The following is a 17,939-nucleotide window of genomic DNA, read 5'->3' as shown; positions in this document are numbered from 1 at the left end:
ATTAGCTTTTTTTTAAATAAAATGTATGGCCTGCTAAACCCTAACTTTTGTTCTTAGTTTACTCCATTTAGAGAAAATCTTGTTCCCACCACGCTTACAGCACGTAACAAGTGAATTCGGATATAATTGAAATAAGAAATTTTCCCTTTCTTTTATCTTATTGTATTAAAACAGACAGGTGTCTTATGGATTTGCTCATCACGTTTCTGCCATCATCATTTCTTCATTGTCTTGAATTAACAACATTTTTTGTGGTTATCCAAACAAAAGTTTCTACTGTAAAATCAATCAGAGGCCGCCGGTTTTCTGGTATTAACGATTCCTTGCTATAGCGGAACGGTTGTCTATCAGGTTGGTCTTTAAGCAGGTTCCATAGAACAACACTTGCAGTGACTATCTCAGGATGATCTTCCATTACCATCGTTTACGAAACAAAATTTTTAAGAAGATCTCAATGCTAGTAGTCCGACACCTACAAAAATGAGTAAAGGAAATAAGTACCGACGTACAATCAAAACTTTACTACATCCTAATTTTGTGCATTTTATAGCGATCCTTATGAGCTTGAGCTTGATTGGCCGCCGGAGGAATGGTAATGGCGTTCGGGGTAGTGGCATTCGGGGTAGTGTCATAGAGCCATTTTTCTTCGTGTGCATAAAGTTTCCACAGTTAAAACAGACCTATCGATATACTTATTTTTGGGTAAAGTCAACTCAAAAATTAGGTAAACTGTTTTTTCCGTGCACACTATCACGAGATTTAATTGATATTTTACCACGTATTTTGTAAAATATACAATTCCACTAACGCGTCGAGTATTAGTACACTTCGGGTTGCCTATGTCCTTTAGGGTATTTCAAAGCTTCTTAAAAAAAAAGAAATTGGATAAGAGCTCAATTAGCGTTTTATGTAACAATCGGTAACCCAATTAAAATCTCGAAGCTTTATATTAGAATATTAAAAATTGATGGTGATTCACATCTACTACTCCGCACCTAAACTATTATAAATTATTACCTAAGTCTCAAATCTCAAACTCATTTTTCCGGAAAATTTCATCCCCTCGGAATGGAACCAAGAACTCTTTCCAGTATTCTACACAAGGCTGAAATTTTATCATGGAATTCACCCATTTATATTTGTCCTGCGTCTTCGTCCCATTTCCATAACACAAACACAAAATAATCACGCTATTTTTATTCTGCTCTTCTACTTCCCGTTGGAAACGCGCTTTTCCTGCACCGGAACCCTGCTCGTCGACGCGAAAACCCCAAAACCAACAAACAAACGAACGAACGAATGAATGAACGAATAAACCCACAGGAAGTGTACTGCGGAAAAGAGACAATCTGCACCGTGGATGGGCTGCACTTCAACTCGATGTACAACGCCAGAGTCAAAGCCTTCAACAGCACCGGAGAGGGCGAATACTCGGAACTTATTGGCTTGCAGACGGCGGAAGGTGAGTTTCATTGTCGCCACCATTATGTCCTCTCCTGGATCCGTTTCCATATTCATACTCCTTGGTTCTGCGTTCCCGAATAAAAAATACCCATTCATTTAATACATGGGCCTTTTCAAAAACCATAAAAGCTGTGGTGTACTAAAGAGTATATTTTTTGTTGAATGGTTCTGCAAAAAAGGTGATTCTGATTTTACTGATAGATTTTTAATATTTGATGATATGTCCTGATTTTCATGGAAAGTATTACAGTTAACTCTCCCTTACTCGATATTCCGTATCTCGATATCGAGTTAGGGGTCATGCACATATTACGTCACGCTCTAAGGGGGGAGGGAGGGGGTCGAGCCAAGCGTGACAAGCCTTACAAAATTTTCGGAGGAGTCATACAAAAAGTGGGGGGGTGACATAATTTGTGTACCATCTCCTAGAGAACCATAGTAAAAGTTGGCTTTCATGGCTAACGCGATGGTCTTGTGTTCTGTAACTCGATGCTCCCTAACTCAATCGTCCCTTCAATATCGAGTAAGGGAGAGTTAACTGTATTGTATACTTCAATAAATTAACTTCTGGTGCTCATATATAAGCTTGCCTTTTTCTATTTTTGTAATCGAATTTTGCTTCTTATAATAATTTTGGTCTGATTTAAACTCAAAACTCTATTGTAAAGATTCATAACGACCCTGTTGTTTATTGTTAAAATGCAATTTACGATTAGTTCAATGGTACAAAACTATGGAAGTAAAGTAAAATTGATGTTTCGCTTTATGGCAAACCCATTGCCAAAAAAGGTATTGTTACAATAAAATCTATTGTATTTCAATAATATTGTATATTAGGGTTGCAACGTGGCGATTTTTATATTTTTCATCGAGGAAAAAGGGAAATCAAGGATGCATTTTGCACAGATTCTCTTTTACGAGATACTCAGACGTGACGTGCTTATTCGCGCGGCTTCACGTTGACATGGCTACTGCGGACTTAATGGATGATAATGATGACATGAAGGGTCGTTAAAAACTTATGGTGTCTTGGAGAGTTTGCAGAGGGTTGTCCTCGCATCAGTCGCAGGAGTCGAGTTACGTGCAATAAGGTGGAAAAATATCGTTAAAAACAATCGTCTTACTGTTATTAGTATTAGTTTTTTACAATACTAAGCGTTATATTGAAAAGCCTTGTTAATATAAAACTTACGATTGAGTGGAAATACATATTCGGTGATATATCCTGAGCCTCCTAAATGGCTGCATATTGTAACAAGCGATAATTCTAATAAGCAGTGGTCAACATTCAAACCTTACCGATTATTTTTTTATGCTGGTGTACATTTATCATTGACGTGATTTTTGCTCATAGCTTCCCCAAGATTGGTTTATATGCATTTTTCCTCATTTTATCAAAGCATTGTCTCCATGAAACTGTAACAAATTGCTGATTTTATCGTTTCCTTCTTCTGTCCCTTTCACTTTCATCATCAGTGGCGTGGTTCACCTTTGACTCGGCCCTCAGCGGCGGACCCTGCTCTGGACTGAACTTCATCAACGATAACCGGACCGTTTCGGCTGACGGATGGGAGCACCGGGTGGCCCTCGGTTCCGTTGGTTTCTCTCGCGGGGTGCACTACTGGGAATTTACCATCGACAAATACACGGCCGACACGGATCCCGCCTTCGGAATCGCCCGGATTGATGTAGCCCGAGATAAGATGCTGGGTAAGTTGTCCTCAATTTACAGTGATTCAAACTCATATCGTACAGGGCACTGTTCAAGCTAACATCAAGCTAACCAGCCTATTAATTATTAAATGATATAAAACTATTAAAAAAAACTATTAAATGATATATCTACTTCGAAATAATTCATAAATAATAATGGTCATAGGTGTCATCAATTGTTCGGGAATCATAAACTGTTTTTATTTACATTCATCAATGGAATAACGACAAAGTATTGGAGTTGTGTTTAAAACTGATCCAATTCCATTTTTAGACGGTGGTCTAATGGCTACCACTTCTGCTTCTTAAGCAGAAGACCATGGGGTCAATCCCAGGCCTGTACCTATCCTCGTACATTGTAGTTGTATCTATCACTTGCTTATATTCTCCACTCTTCAGGCCCAAGTAAAAATGGAGCATATGTCAAAAGTGAAAAAGCAGTTTTCGCTGTTAAGACCGACAAATCGAGAAAATAAAAACACACAGGTGTTTTATTTCTAAAATAAAAAGGCTGTGTGTTTTTATTTTTTTCCGATTTGTTGATTTCAAGGGCGAAAACTGTTTTTTCACTTTTGACATTATATAATTATTCCAACTTGTTTTTTAAATCAGAACGGAGAATTTCACAAATTGCTAAATAAATGAAATATATTTTCAGTACCGGCTAAGAATATGAATAATTTTGGTTTGTATTTATTAAAACTGTATACAAGGAATATTATACGTGAAGCTACAATCAATTATTCTACTGAACTTGATTAATCTTAGTAAATAATACGATCTAGGCATGTGATATTGAAATTGAGTAACAATTTTGTACGATAGTACAGTCACCCCACAGTTATGGATAGCACACAGATATGGATCAAAGTTGCATTAAAACTGGAATATCTTCTCAAATATAGTTGAAATTACCCAAAACACATTTTACCTACGTGAACCATAAATCTATATAGCATCGCAATCAATTATAATATGCTTAAGCATATTTTTTTCCATTCGTAGGAAATAAAATGTTAACCGTATTCCCAGAAGCATTGATTCATAACTGTGGGGCAATAAAAACCATACCACAGTTATGAATCAACGATAAGACGATTACGAAACAAACGCCAAAACGTATGCTTTCACTAACACACCATTCGTTTTCCTTGCAGATAAATTGCTGTTATAGTGTTTTGATCCATAATATGAGTCGATTTGATCCATAATAAGGATCCTCCTCTCCCACTGATCCACATCTGTGGGGTGGACATCGTTTGAAATTTCTAGCAAAATTGATACTTTTTCGTAAATAATCGGGAATTTTAAGATGTATTCCCAAAAACAAATATATTCTGCAGTGCCAGGAAGGTAATTTTGTTTTGTACAGCGTCACCATGATTATTCATCACATATTGTTCTGAAAAATGACCCTTAGTTGCTCCATAACTGTGGGGTGACTGTACAAAAATGCTAAAGTTATTTAAAAAATGTAACCTTCCGAAAAATCATCACCAGTACCTTAAGCTTTACGCAAAATCTGCAGTATTATTATTTATTTTATGTGGCAAATAAAACAATAAATTTTAAGAAACAGCACAATTTGTGTGAATTTGTATTAGATTTTGAAAATGTTATGGAGCGATCTTTTCATTATTTCAATATTTTTCATCTTCAGTTCAGTTTCCTAACATGGAAATTATTTTGGGGGAGATGGGGAATTTTTTTACTGAAATTTTGTTATTTTTCATTATTCTGTTAGGTTTGGTTGAAGTTCGACATGCATCTGATTAATTTGTAACAATCATGATTTTTGCTAGTCTTATCCAATTAACATTCACTCATTTAACAAACACCATTATGGCAGTTTTATTCAGCATTATGTTTAATAACTGTAGAATCGATGATTCGGAAATACCAGAAAACACAATAACCATTTTCGGCAATATCAAGAGAATATATTAAACTCGATTAGGAATAGTACAACTCATATCTGATTCAAACTGACTCTCATGTACATTATCGTATCAAGGCTAACTAGATATGTCTCCGATATCACAATAACATTTTAATAATTTCCAAGGCCAACCTTTGTTCAGGCATTATTCACACAATTTTGGAGAAACTGTAAAGCATGTCGATGAATAGCCACTTTATTTTTCAGCTTTAAAAACGTTTTACAAGCATTTTGTTCAGCTTTTATACGACTGGTGCAAACATAATTAAAAACAAATAAAAAATATTTTTTCTAGCCACTTTATTAAAAGCAGTGTACACATTTATCATTATATAACAACCCAACCATTTATCATTATATAATCGCCTGGATACTGGATTCGAGCACGACACCTTCCAATAATCAGGGGAATGCCTTGCCATCTGCGCCATCCTAGAAATAATGAATGTACCGTTAGAGTGATGCAAATTTTGAAATTTTGGCTCCTCTATCTTAAACGATTTTTATTATAGAAAATAGCATCCTCCTAAAGTTTGAAGTGATTCGGAAGAAATTTGACGGTGCACACGCCATTTGAAGTTTATATGGAGATTACTATGGAAAAGCTCGCCTTTTGTGTTCAGCCTTCTATCTCGCCGTCATAATATTTTATGAAAACGTGAACAATCTCTACTAATGTGAAATCCTTGCAGCTACAACTTTGCCGAATACCACAATTTGATTGGACGTCAGGATAAATTGCTATTTATAATCATAAAGTGAGTTTGCATTTTACATGCTTAACCAGTGTAGGCCTGAGTGAAAGCAAAAATACTAAAACTTTCACCGCCCAGCGAATACTTAACGGATTCAAATAATATTTTGTCAGTATACTGGCTCACATATCTAGTTTCTAAAAGTGGCCAGAGGATTTCGAAAATGTTCCTGTGGCCGGAGTTATTCCGGTGGGTCACTGGGTCAGGTCGGGTGAAAAAGGTGCCGTGGTTTTGTGCCCCTGTAAGTAGGCAAATTTCATGTCACAGATAATTTCCGGAATCGTCTATAATGTGGCCACTATATCAAGGAGTTTTAAGTAAAACGCATCAGCGTAAACATTTTAAAAAACGATTGAATGGGATAACCATATGACCTGCATTAGTTTGATCCTTCAAATGATCATTTTCGGGTCCCTGGGTGCCTCAAATTTACGATAAAGTGGCCAATTTGTATCTGAACATCTGTGCCAAGATTATGGGAACGCATTTCAGTGAACTACTACGTTTGATCTCTACTTTAAGAGAATTGAAACGGTTTAATATCCAACAAATCTATACCCGGTTCTTCCGGGCATCAAGTCCGAGTAGCCACATCTGGTACTCTCTAAACGGTGAAAAACTCTTTATTTGAGATGTTGTTTAACAGATCTTGATGATTTATGCAAATTAAAATAATTGCCATTACAAATAAATTAAGCTAACTTGGCATGTCCCAAAAAAATCGGATTTTTTTAATCCGACTTGACCCAGTGACCCACTGGAATAACTCTGACCACAGGAATATTCCCGAGTTCCTCTGGCCACTTTTAGAAACAAGATATGTGAGCCAGTATACTAACAAAATATTATTTGAATCCGTTATGTATTCGCTGAGCGGTGAGAGTTTTAGTATTTTTGCTTTCACTCAGGCCTATACGGGTTAAGGGGGCAGGATCCGTAATTGATTTCGGAGTTTTCAAAAGCAGTTTTTTCGTTCAATATCGAGAAAATTTACAAGAAAATGTGTTCACTGTATTCTATTCTCCAAACGAAACACAGTGAACACACTTTCATCGAATAATTTTTAGTTTTCAACAGAAAAACTGCTTTTGAAGTTTCTATGATGACAATGATTACGATGAAGGAGCGTTGAACGTTAACCAACTGCTCGGCAGGCAACAGTGGTGCTCCTGGCGGGTAGAATAGATCAAAGTAATCCAGGCTACTATGTTCTACAGCAAAAAAGCAGTGTTGCTCTGAAAGTAATTGAATGGTTTAGACTTTGGAATCAAGAATAATAAATTATCCTTAGGTCCCAGCAAAATGTGGTCTTCGGCAAAGTTGTAGCTGCGAAGATTTCACTTGGGAAGAGTGTGTTCGTTCACTTTTGCATATATTATTATGACGAGCAGATAGAGGACTGAACACAAAAGGTTTGTCTTTTCCATAGTAATCTCCATATAAACTGCAAATGGCGTGTGTACAACCAATTTTCTTCCAAATCAATTCAAATTTTGGGAGAATGATTTTCATCATAATTGACATCGTTTAAGCATAGGGGAACTGAAACCTCAAAATTTGCATCAGTCTAATGCACCGTCCAGTGCAAAACACATACTTCTAATAGCTGAATATTGATCATGTTTGTGCTTCTATCTGACAATGTCTAATCAACACATGGCACTATGGGCAGCTATCATATAAACTGATGGAAAAAAATATGTTTACCAAATCATGTCAAATATATGAGTTGTATGATGCAAATTTAATGTTTTGTTTTCAAAAAACACGTTTCTGAGATAAACTTGTGAAGAGGGCCTATATTGAAATATTGAGTTTTGATACTAAAGATGCATATAGGCTATTTATGCGATAAACGCTGTGAATACCATTATAAATATTCGAACTCACATGGTTATTATGACATGAATCATATTGCGACATTCAATTATCCCCTAAAATAATCCTTAGATGTTATAAGATGAAAATGGTCAAAAATACTGAAAATTGTTCAAAAGCACTGCACATTGGGGAAATCCGATCCCAAAGGTGGAAAAAATTTATAACTTTCACAATAGAAAGATAAAAAATAAGTTTTATAGCTTGTTCGAAGGGAAATTTTCTCAGGAATCGGTTGGTGATGGTTTCATGAATGTGGGACCGCTCTGGGATAAGCTATGGTGCCCGTTTTGCCCCGATTCCTTGAAAATTTTTGATTTTCATGTTGTTTTGTGTAAAATTGTTTTATTGTGAAGAATATTTCCGATGAATTCCATCATCCCTAACTCATTCAAGATTTTTTTATAGATAACCTTTTTAAAAACATAGAAATGTAGGGGATTAAATGAACAATGAAATATTTTTAAGAGGATTTATTGTTTTTAGTTTTTTCAACATGTTTTTTTATTGAAATAAATACTAAAATAGTAAAATTACCATTAATGTAGCTTGCAGAAATAAGTTGTAGTGAAGTTTATAAGAAATGTATGATAATTATTAATTATGCTCTATGCACAATATTGTGAATAATTTACCTTCTTATATCACAAATTCCAAACATTTCCAAACGATATGCAATAGTTTGGGTACACGATATTGATCTAAATGATCGATTACCGTTAGCCTCATTGATAGCAGGTAGTGGGAGCATATAGTTTGTTTGGCTATTTTTGCCCCAATTCCCCTTAAAACGATTTAATCAGAATTAATTGAACAGATATCTCCGAATTAAATTTATTATGTACTGATTTGTTTATTCTGTATCTAATACAATATTTAAAGCATAAAACGTAGGAGATTATGGGGATCTTTTACACACAAATAAAAAAATAACCAAATAAAAAAACAAAAATGAAACCAAGAAACCATCTGCAGTTTTTTTCTGATTGAAACAAATTACACAACAGGTTAGTTACACAATCACTACTGTAGTAATTTCATGAGAGTTAAATTGCATTTTACAAGAAATTATTCGGGAAATAATTTCGTCTTTTTACGGATATTTGGTAGTACAATATTTCAATTGCCATCATACACTAGAGAAAAAGTGAAAATGCAGTTGCTAACAATGCTCATTTCTAGATTGTTTCCAAAATCGATGATTCATTTAATTAGTATATTATATACTACTATGTTTGTTATGTTGCCGCCCTCTACAAACAGATTGCTTGTTAGTTGGAATGTATGTCCCTCTTGGTGAATCATACTGTGTGAATATTGTAAACAGTTATTACGGTTACATCTGATTGACTGAATGTTAAGCATGTTCAAAAGCTTTCTAAAATGCATAACATAAAGAAATTATTTTCTTTACCTGAATAACAAAAAGATAAACGCTGATAGAGTTTTCAATTTTCCCGGGATTTGACTTCCCGGGAAACGGGAAATAAAATTGTCATTTCCCGGGAATTCCCGGGATCCCGGGAAATCCTTAAAACCTGTAAATTAAGCTAATTTGATGCAGTTCTTTGTTTTTTTTACATTTAATGTATGTATATTATGGGCCCTATTTTATAAGTCGAGTCGATCGAAATGACTCGACTGAAATCACTGTCGACCAAAAAATTCGCTCGACACGGCTCTGTCACTCGAGTTTTTCGACAGTTGTCATTCTATGTGACCGGATTACTATGGCAGTCGAAGTGTGACATCTGAAATATGCATGCTTACTTTGATCGACAATGACTACAGATGAGTCACTTGAGATTGCTCGATTTTTAAAATAGACCCCTATATTTTAGAACAGTAAATAAGCACGATTATTTCTCTTATTTGTGAGTAATTTATCTATGTTTCTACAAAAATTCTGTTGGCTTCGTTTTTTGATAGTTGAAGCCTTCATCAGGTCATGCTAGACAAATCATCTTAAATTCAAATAATAGGGGTCTATTTTGTAATTCACGTGACTCGTCAATAGTCATTGTCGATCAAAGTAAGCATGCATACTTCAGATGTCACCCGTCGATTCCCATACAGAGTTGCCTAATATCAATCATATCATATCATTCTAAAACTATCACTATCACTTGCGAGCTATCTATATCACTTTGATTTGACACCCAACAGCAGTGATGCGACATCGCACTCTAGATCATAATCACTGTGGAATGAGTGATCACGTGGTAATTATCCATGCTATTACTATTTTTCAGTGACCAACAAATAGTTTCAACGTATCTGCAACACTGTCAAAAATATCATACTGATAAAATGCAATTTTAATTGCTTAATTTAATGCTAAACTTAACCCATCAGTGATATCCATAGTCTGTCGCCATCAATGCACTTGTGATGGAGTAGACAGCATGATATTGATATGATGTAGATTGATCCGAATTGTATCGCAGTCGGCCTGTACAAATCAGCAAATTTTAAGCATTGATAGTAATAGCGAGCAACTCTGCTCCCATAGTAATCCAGTCACATAGAGTGACAACTGTCGATAAACTCGAGTGACCGAGCCAAGTCGAGCGAAATTTGTGGTCGACAGAGACTCCAGTCCAGGGCCCATACTTGCCAACATTTAGGAATTGCATATGAACTTTCTTGGAAAAACATATCGTCAAAAATATATGCATTCATTAATAACTATTTGATTACGGAAAAAACACCAATAAACATCAAAATATAATTAGTAATCTAGTGAGGACATTTGTTGGTATGATGTGAAAAGTAAATTGTGCGATAGTTTACTTAAATATATATGTGCTCAATTCATCATTGAGACAGAGCTTCCCGGGAAAAACGGGAATCCCGGGAAATAGAAAATCATTTCCCGGGAAACGGGAATCCCGGGAAATCTCATTTCCCGGGAAATGTTCCCGGGATTGAAAACTCTAAGCATGCATTTATATATCTTAGTTTGTTTTCATTTTGGTTGAATAAGCAGGCAACATAACAAACATAACATAAATCATAATAATGAAATGGATAAATGAGCTTGAAAAATATTGAGAATTGAGCATTGTAACTACTACATCTTATACAATACACATGTGCCATATTGAAATATATGGAAGACTTTGTTTGTTCACTTTTATGATCACTATTTCTGTAGTAGGGTGTAGAGCTACATAGGCACTTCCATAATTCACTTTGGCAAGGGGGATTTTTTCAGTTAAATTGTCTGAAACTTTGCAATAAGAAACACTTTAATACGATGCATACTCTGACCAAATATGAGCTTTGTAGTTTTCAAAAACCCCACTGCCGAATATTGTTATAATAAACATTCGTAAAAAGTCAAAATTATTTCCCGAATAATTTCGTGTGTTACAAAAAGTATAGGATGTATAAAGTTTCGATAAAAAATCGATTATACTTTTTTCAGTGTAGTCCTCACATTCACCGGAACTAAAGTATTTTTGTTTTATTTTATTTTTCTAAAATAGCATTTCATAAGCTTTCGAACATTGTATACAAATTTATATAAACTCTTACGATTATGCAGTATATTTCACTCAAAGTATACCTTGTGTTTGCATTAATTTTTTTATTTTTATTAAAAACTCTAAATTTGACATACTGTATCAATGCAACTATGGAAGATCTTGCTCTTATATTCCAAGAACATCTTAATTGAAGTGTTTACTATGCATTGATGTACAAGAAAAAGCTATCAAAAACAGTCAATTTTTCGATTATCGGCCACCTAGTCGCCCATAGTGCATGGTACGCTAATCAACAACTGAACAAACGTCCCAAGTAACGATGAACGCTGAACAGCAAGAGTATTTGCTGAACATTGGCTGATTAATGGTGTACAAGGCTGAATACCGTGACAGCTGAACAATAATTTGAAGAAAAGCTTATTAAACACTCTTATTCAGCAGTATACTCAAAGCTGAATATTTTCCATCTACAGTTTTCACTTTTGTTCAGCCAAGCTAAATGATATTGATAAAAAGTTATTTAAAGCTTAAATAAACATAAATCAACAGCCATCGCCGAAAAATTATCCAGCTGTAGGTTGCCAAAAATATACACACCAACGTTTGGGTCAAATACTAAATAAATTATTAGAAAACTCTTTCATCGAACAACAAATTTTCACATCCCGAAGCGGACATGCTTTCAAAGCACACGGGCCTATCATTCGTCATTAAAAAAACTCTTGAATTCGGCATTGATTACCTTGGGTAACAAGATAGAATACTACACTAGGGCGGTTCAAAATTAAAATCCCCCATATGTTCCTTACCATCCTTACCATAAAAATAGTGTTCTGTGAAATTTTCAGCTTTCTAGATGCTGATTTAAAGGTGACCCAAAGACATTGTAGGTTTACATGGAAATTACTATGGAGAAATTTTGAGAAATGTTCCAAACACGCTAGTACTGTAATGTAAGTACAAACTTATTATCCCATTGTAAAAACTAATTCTTCAAACCATAATAAAGATATTTGCTGAAGAGATAAATTCAATCCGAAGGAGAGCAGAAGAGCTATTCATGAGCTAGTATGCTATTATTTAGCCTAATATGGGATTATAGCAGTAATATAGTAACTGCATACTTACTTGATACTTGATGGGCTACAATCCGCTACGTTGAATCTACGCCAAATGGATAATTCTTCGGTTCTGAGCCAATCGCTTCCAATCGTTAAGTGCCCTTAAGTCCTCTTCAACTGCAAAAAGCCCACGTGTGCGTGGCCTACCACGAATCCGACGGCCTCGTCCGGGTTCTCTACTGAATATTATTTTTGCTTGTCGTTCTTCCGGCATTCGTACCACATGACCAGCCCAACGCAGCCTGCCGTGTTTTATGAGCTTGATAATATCCACTTCTTTATATAGTTGGTACAACTCATGATTCATGCGACGCCGCCAGATGCCATTTTCTTGTTTACCGCCGAGTGGGCTGTGAAATGGTGAGCCGACAACTAGGAAGGAGCGTCCAACATAGCTCTGGTCCTCACAAGTTCCTACCTCACGCTTCCACGGGTCAAATGATGACAAAGACCGCCAGCTAAGGGTTGCGTACTTAGTTGGTTGTGCAGCCTGGGCACTGTTGTCCTTCTGACATCAGCTAGAGTGAGGAGGTGCGTCTCGAGCGTCTGTCCACCAAGGAGGTGCGGCTCAAACAGCGTCTGTTCTGGCATCCAGCGGCTGAGTATGAAATGCTGTATCACGTCAGCTACACCTAAGGTGGCAGCCCCACCATCGTGATGTAGGTATCGCGACCCTGGTAAGGTAGCATATCGAATTTCTTACCTACCACGAAAAATGGAGAAAGGAGAAATAACGAACGATATTTTCGGCAACCGACCTGGCAACGAAATAAGGACTATGATTGGAAACTCGGTACCTGGAATGTCAGGACGTTAAATGTATAGCCCTGCATACATGTACAAAAATCCCAAACAAAATTAGCTCAAGAGGGATTTGTTTCTTCAGCAATATCCTTCATTAAGGTTTAAATAATGAGTTTTCAATATGGGATGATAAGTTTCTACTTACATTACAGTACTAATGTGTTTGGAACATTTCTCCATAGTAATTTCCATATAAACCTACATTGTCTTTGGGCCACCTTTAAACCACCGCTTAGAAAGCTGAAAATTTCATAGATTACTATTTCAATAGTAAAGACGGTAAAGAGCATATGGGAGATTGGATTTTCAAACATTTTTAAAATTTGAATCGCCCTAATACTACACTCGATTACGCAGATTTCTTCGTCACATTTTTAATTAACTGTACTAAGTCGTAATCGTTACCTACATAATTTCGTTGACAATAATTAAACAGCAGTAATTAAAGATTACCGGGCGTTCTATTTAAAAACAAAACTCACAACACACTTTGACAGCTAATTAAGCGTAGTTGCCTAGTACTGTTATCACTTCTCCAGCCTCAATGCAACCATTCACATAGCCCTTATTCAGACAAGTCAATAAGTTATTCCCTTGCTGTTGATGATGTTCACACAGTCTTATGTGGAGCAGATGTCAAGGTAAGTGGATATAAATCAATGAATCCCAGTTCAATGTACCTGCTCTCCAACAGAATGTCTCTTCTCCTATCCGTCGGATTGATTTACTCTCTTCAACAAATTTCTTTATTATCGTTTGAAGAATGAGTTTTCACTATGGGATGATAAGTGTGAACTTACAGTCTAGTACTAACGTGTTAGGAACATTATTTCAAAATTTCCCCATACTAATTTCCATACAAACCTACATTGTCTTTGGCCCACCTTTAAGTCACCACCTAGACAGCTGTAAATTTCACAGAACACTATTTTTATGGTAAGGATGGTAAGAAAGATATGGGAGATTGGATTTTCAAACTTTTTAAATTTTGAACCGCCCTACTAGTCCATATTGATACAGCATACAACATGGCTGGCCTGAAAATTTGTTTGAAAATAGAAAACTTGTTTTTAAGACATAGTATCGTTTTTCTGTTAATAAGTGGAAACAGACATTTTATATACTTGTTACATTTGGCTTGACTGCGCCTAACGTGATTTTTATCTAGCATGAACCCTAGCATGAACTCTTTTGCAATCTACTACAGATGACACGCTGGCTTCGTCTGTTGGTGGAGAGGCGTGTGTCATCTGCAAACAAAGATTTTTGACATCACTAAGATAATTCAGGTAAGTCAGATGTGAAAATATTGTATAATATTAGTACCAAAATACTGCCTTGGGGAACACCAGCTCTTATAAGAAGTCTTTTAGATTTGAAGTTCTGATAATTAACCTGAAGTGTACGCGACAGATGAATCTGATGGTGTTCTCAGAAATGTACCAGCATGTCACAAATGTATGTATGCCACCAAAGTTATATGAAATACAGGTTTCGTTAATATTTACATATTATTTGAACTTTGATTAATCAAGCTTATTAGTGATATAATTCATCAAACATACGGAATAGAACTTAATCTTTCAAGCAGAATACATTTTGATTTAAATTGCACGATAAAATTTCGATTAAATCGAATTAATCTTTGTTACTTCTATGAGGCTTTGAAAGTATTATAAACGATGTTGATAAGTATTCTTCAATACATAAAGTTGGAATCCTGTGATACCGCCAAACCTGCATGCAAGTTTACTGAAATCGTTAAATAGTGCATTTTCAATTTCTAATATCACGAAAACTAGACAAGCTATGATAACTTTAAAACGGCAATAAATTCAGTAATTCTAAATAATTTCAATAGCGGTATTTGGGAGCTTGACACAATACACTGTTCCACAGAGATATCATTTGATAGTTTTTTACCAACATAATGGTTAAACAGTAAAATGTACGAATATGTAATTGAGTCACTGTATACGTGCCGTTGCTCATTGAAGTCGTTTTTCTTTTTTCAAATCACAGGCAAGGACGATAAAGGTTTCGCGATGTACATCGATCGTCAGCGGTCATGGTTCCAGCACAATTCCGTACATGAACGTCGGGTAGAGGGAGGCATTTCCACCGGCAGCACCATCGGCGTCCTGTTGGATCTCGAGCGTCACACGTTACACTTCATCGTCAACGAGATGCCTCAGGGGTCGGTCGCGTTCCGAGATCTCTATGGGGTCTTCTATCCGGCCGTCAGCGTTAATCGTGGCGTCACTCTGACACTTCACACTGGACTCGATGCACCGCACATGGATTACCACTAGGGTTAGTAGGGTCATCAGGGCTGGCGCATGATCTACCAGTAAAGCACGGAGTGGAAAGTTGATTCACAGTGGTCTAAAATAGTAATTTAGATTGACTGTTAAATTGGACCGAGTCGTAGCTGTGCTCAGTCTTTTGTCTGACTTCCCATTTTCCTGCTAAATCAGATCTGATAATTCCAACTGCATGGAATCCGTCAAAACAATTCCATCTGAACCACTGTGTATGGAGGCGGTAGCTTGCAAATCATTGCATTGGAAGAGCTTTCTTTAATTTAAATTCTATTTAAATTATTTTGCAACTCTATCGTCGCCCGTCTCCATAGTAGCAGACCAAGTCTTGTCGTGTGGTCTGGTAGACAAAACGCTCAGTCAGGGTCACACAAAGTAAGTTCCTCCCCTGCCATCAAGGGCCTATTACTCGATGCTGGGGGCGATGATGCACGGTAGAGATAATTTTGCGACCCAGGGACACCAAAAACTAATACGAGAGACAGAGGAAACGTGTGTAAAGAGAAGAAAAAACATAATCATGCTTATGCTATTTATAATGTACAGACATGGCTTTAAGTTGTACAAAACGGTAAGAGATAGTGAGTGCATGTGGGATCGAGTGGGTGGAACGACACAGCATGGTAACCGCAGTAGAAACAGCAGCAGCAGATAGCAGTAGCAAAAACGGTATCCGGGAAATTTCCGATCGAATTAAATTGTTCTGGCGCTGCAGCAATAAATATAGAAACGAGTCGAAATGGGAAATGCTGTAACTCGATATCGAAGACCCAGATTTATGTGGGACATTTGACTTGAAGCATTTGTGTATTGAGATGAGGATTTTTCCTATTCGTAGAAAGGTATTGACATTTTTTCCTAGGGCATGAAGAAACATTTGAATTCATTTTGGTTTATTATAATTAGTTTAAAAACAATGACTGATAACTGTTCGTGATTGATTTCAAAAGTATATATCATTTCTGTAATCCTCAACTTGAGTGTTTAGTTGGATATAAGATAAAAGGGTTCAATGGCTTTTAATTATCAATTAGATATCAGGTGTAAGAAAGCTGGCCTAGATAGTCGCAGCAGCAAACGCGCAGCTACTCAGCAAGATCAATTTGTGAGTCGTGGGTTCGAATCCCACCGGTTGAGGAGCCTTTGGGGTTGGGAATATCCTCGACTTATCAGGGCATATATGAAGAAGGGTATCCATCCCATTATGGAGGACCTGTGCAAAGTGTTGAATTTAATTTGAATTCCAATATTCAAAACCTATATATTGTTTTATTTCGCAATTTGTTGTGTTGAAACAATTTTTTTATGTTTTAAAAATTAGGTTTTATTTGTCAAATTCGTTTACAGCTATATACATTTTAATTGTTCAAATCTAACAAGAAGTTCAAAGCATCAACATTAGACTGGCCCTTAAACAAAAAAGTTGTGAAACTCAACGGGGCACCCCCTATTTAGGGGCCTTAGGGTAAGAGAAACGCTCTCTCAAAATTTCAACTCATTTGGTTGCTCCACCAGCTGGCGCATTCGATTTGATGTTTGTATGGGATATTCGTCTCAAATATATTGAAAATTGATACTATGTCACTGTTTCGTTCCGTATACTAATTGTTCGCGTTCAAATAAGCCCAGAATGACAAATACACTAGTTGATACCCTAATGAACATAATTGCAGAAGGTTCTATCTGGATTGAATCTCATGTTCATTACTCTTTCAGTTGTTGAAAGTTAGGCTTAGATCAGCCTCCCGTACAGTCACTTATATGCATGCGACATGTGCCTCAGCTTGCCCAGCGTCATAGGTGGCTATGATGCGCTTAGTGGCTACCTCCAAGCTATGTTGAAGAAATACAAGCAGTATTGCATGATATACTTCAGATGGTTAAAACACCGACTTTATTCATTTTGATCATGGTACAATCTTCTACAATATTCTTCGCTATTACATCAAGTAGTGTTTTTGACATTCTGGGTCCAATTGAACGCGATAATCAATTTTCCTGAACCAAACAGTAGATGATGTGCTGTTGCTCATATGTTTGAGCTGAAAATCCCATATTAACTTCAATTCAAATGCGCCAGCTCATGGCACGACCAAATGAGCTGAATTTTTCAGAAAGGCTTCCTCTAATCCCAAGAAATAATCCTGGGGGGTGCCCCGTGGAATCATACAACTTTATTTTTTCCCATACTGAGCTGGGCCAGTCTAATCAACATCAATCCTATCGTTACTCTCATTAACATGGCACATGTATTTCACTAAAAGCTTCAAGATATCGATACGTTTCGTTTTGTTCATTCCTCTCAGTGTAGGTCTCACAAGTTCGTCGAATGTGTATCGTCTCCAACCATTCATGAGCCTTGCTAAGGCAATCATTTATATTGATCATAGTGAAGAACAAATATTAATTTTGGAATAAAACTTGCATTTTTTAACATTGGGTAAATTTCTCAT

The 17,939-nt window shown here is 36.3% G+C and overlaps 1 protein-coding gene across 2 annotated transcripts in view; it reads left to right on the top strand.

Annotated features, from left to right (window-relative positions):
- Nucleotides 1–16,783, top strand: part of LOC5575449 (E3 ubiquitin-protein ligase TRIM9) — a 540,877-nt gene extending 524,094 nt beyond the window's left edge. For both annotated transcript variants that reach the window (XM_001661915.2, XM_021844680.1), the window contains 3 exons: nt 1,324–1,462; nt 2,941–3,174; nt 15,188–16,783. In XM_001661915.2, the coding sequence (XP_001661965.2) occupies nt 1,324–1,462; nt 2,941–3,174; nt 15,188–15,477 (663 nt within the window). In that variant the 3' untranslated portion in view covers nt 15,478–16,783. The remainder of the gene's footprint in view (nt 1–1,323; nt 1,463–2,940; nt 3,175–15,187) is intronic.
- Nucleotides 16,784–17,939: the final 1,156 nt, after the last annotated feature.

The sequence above is a fragment of the Aedes aegypti genome, chromosome 2 (genome assembly GCF_002204515.2).
Source record: "Aedes aegypti strain LVP_AGWG chromosome 2, AaegL5.0 Primary Assembly, whole genome shotgun sequence".
Taxonomy (NCBI): domain Eukaryota; kingdom Metazoa; phylum Arthropoda; class Insecta; order Diptera; family Culicidae; genus Aedes; species Aedes aegypti.
The sequence above is the reverse complement of the archived record's forward strand: the minus strand, read 5'-3'. Positions and strand labels throughout refer to the sequence as shown.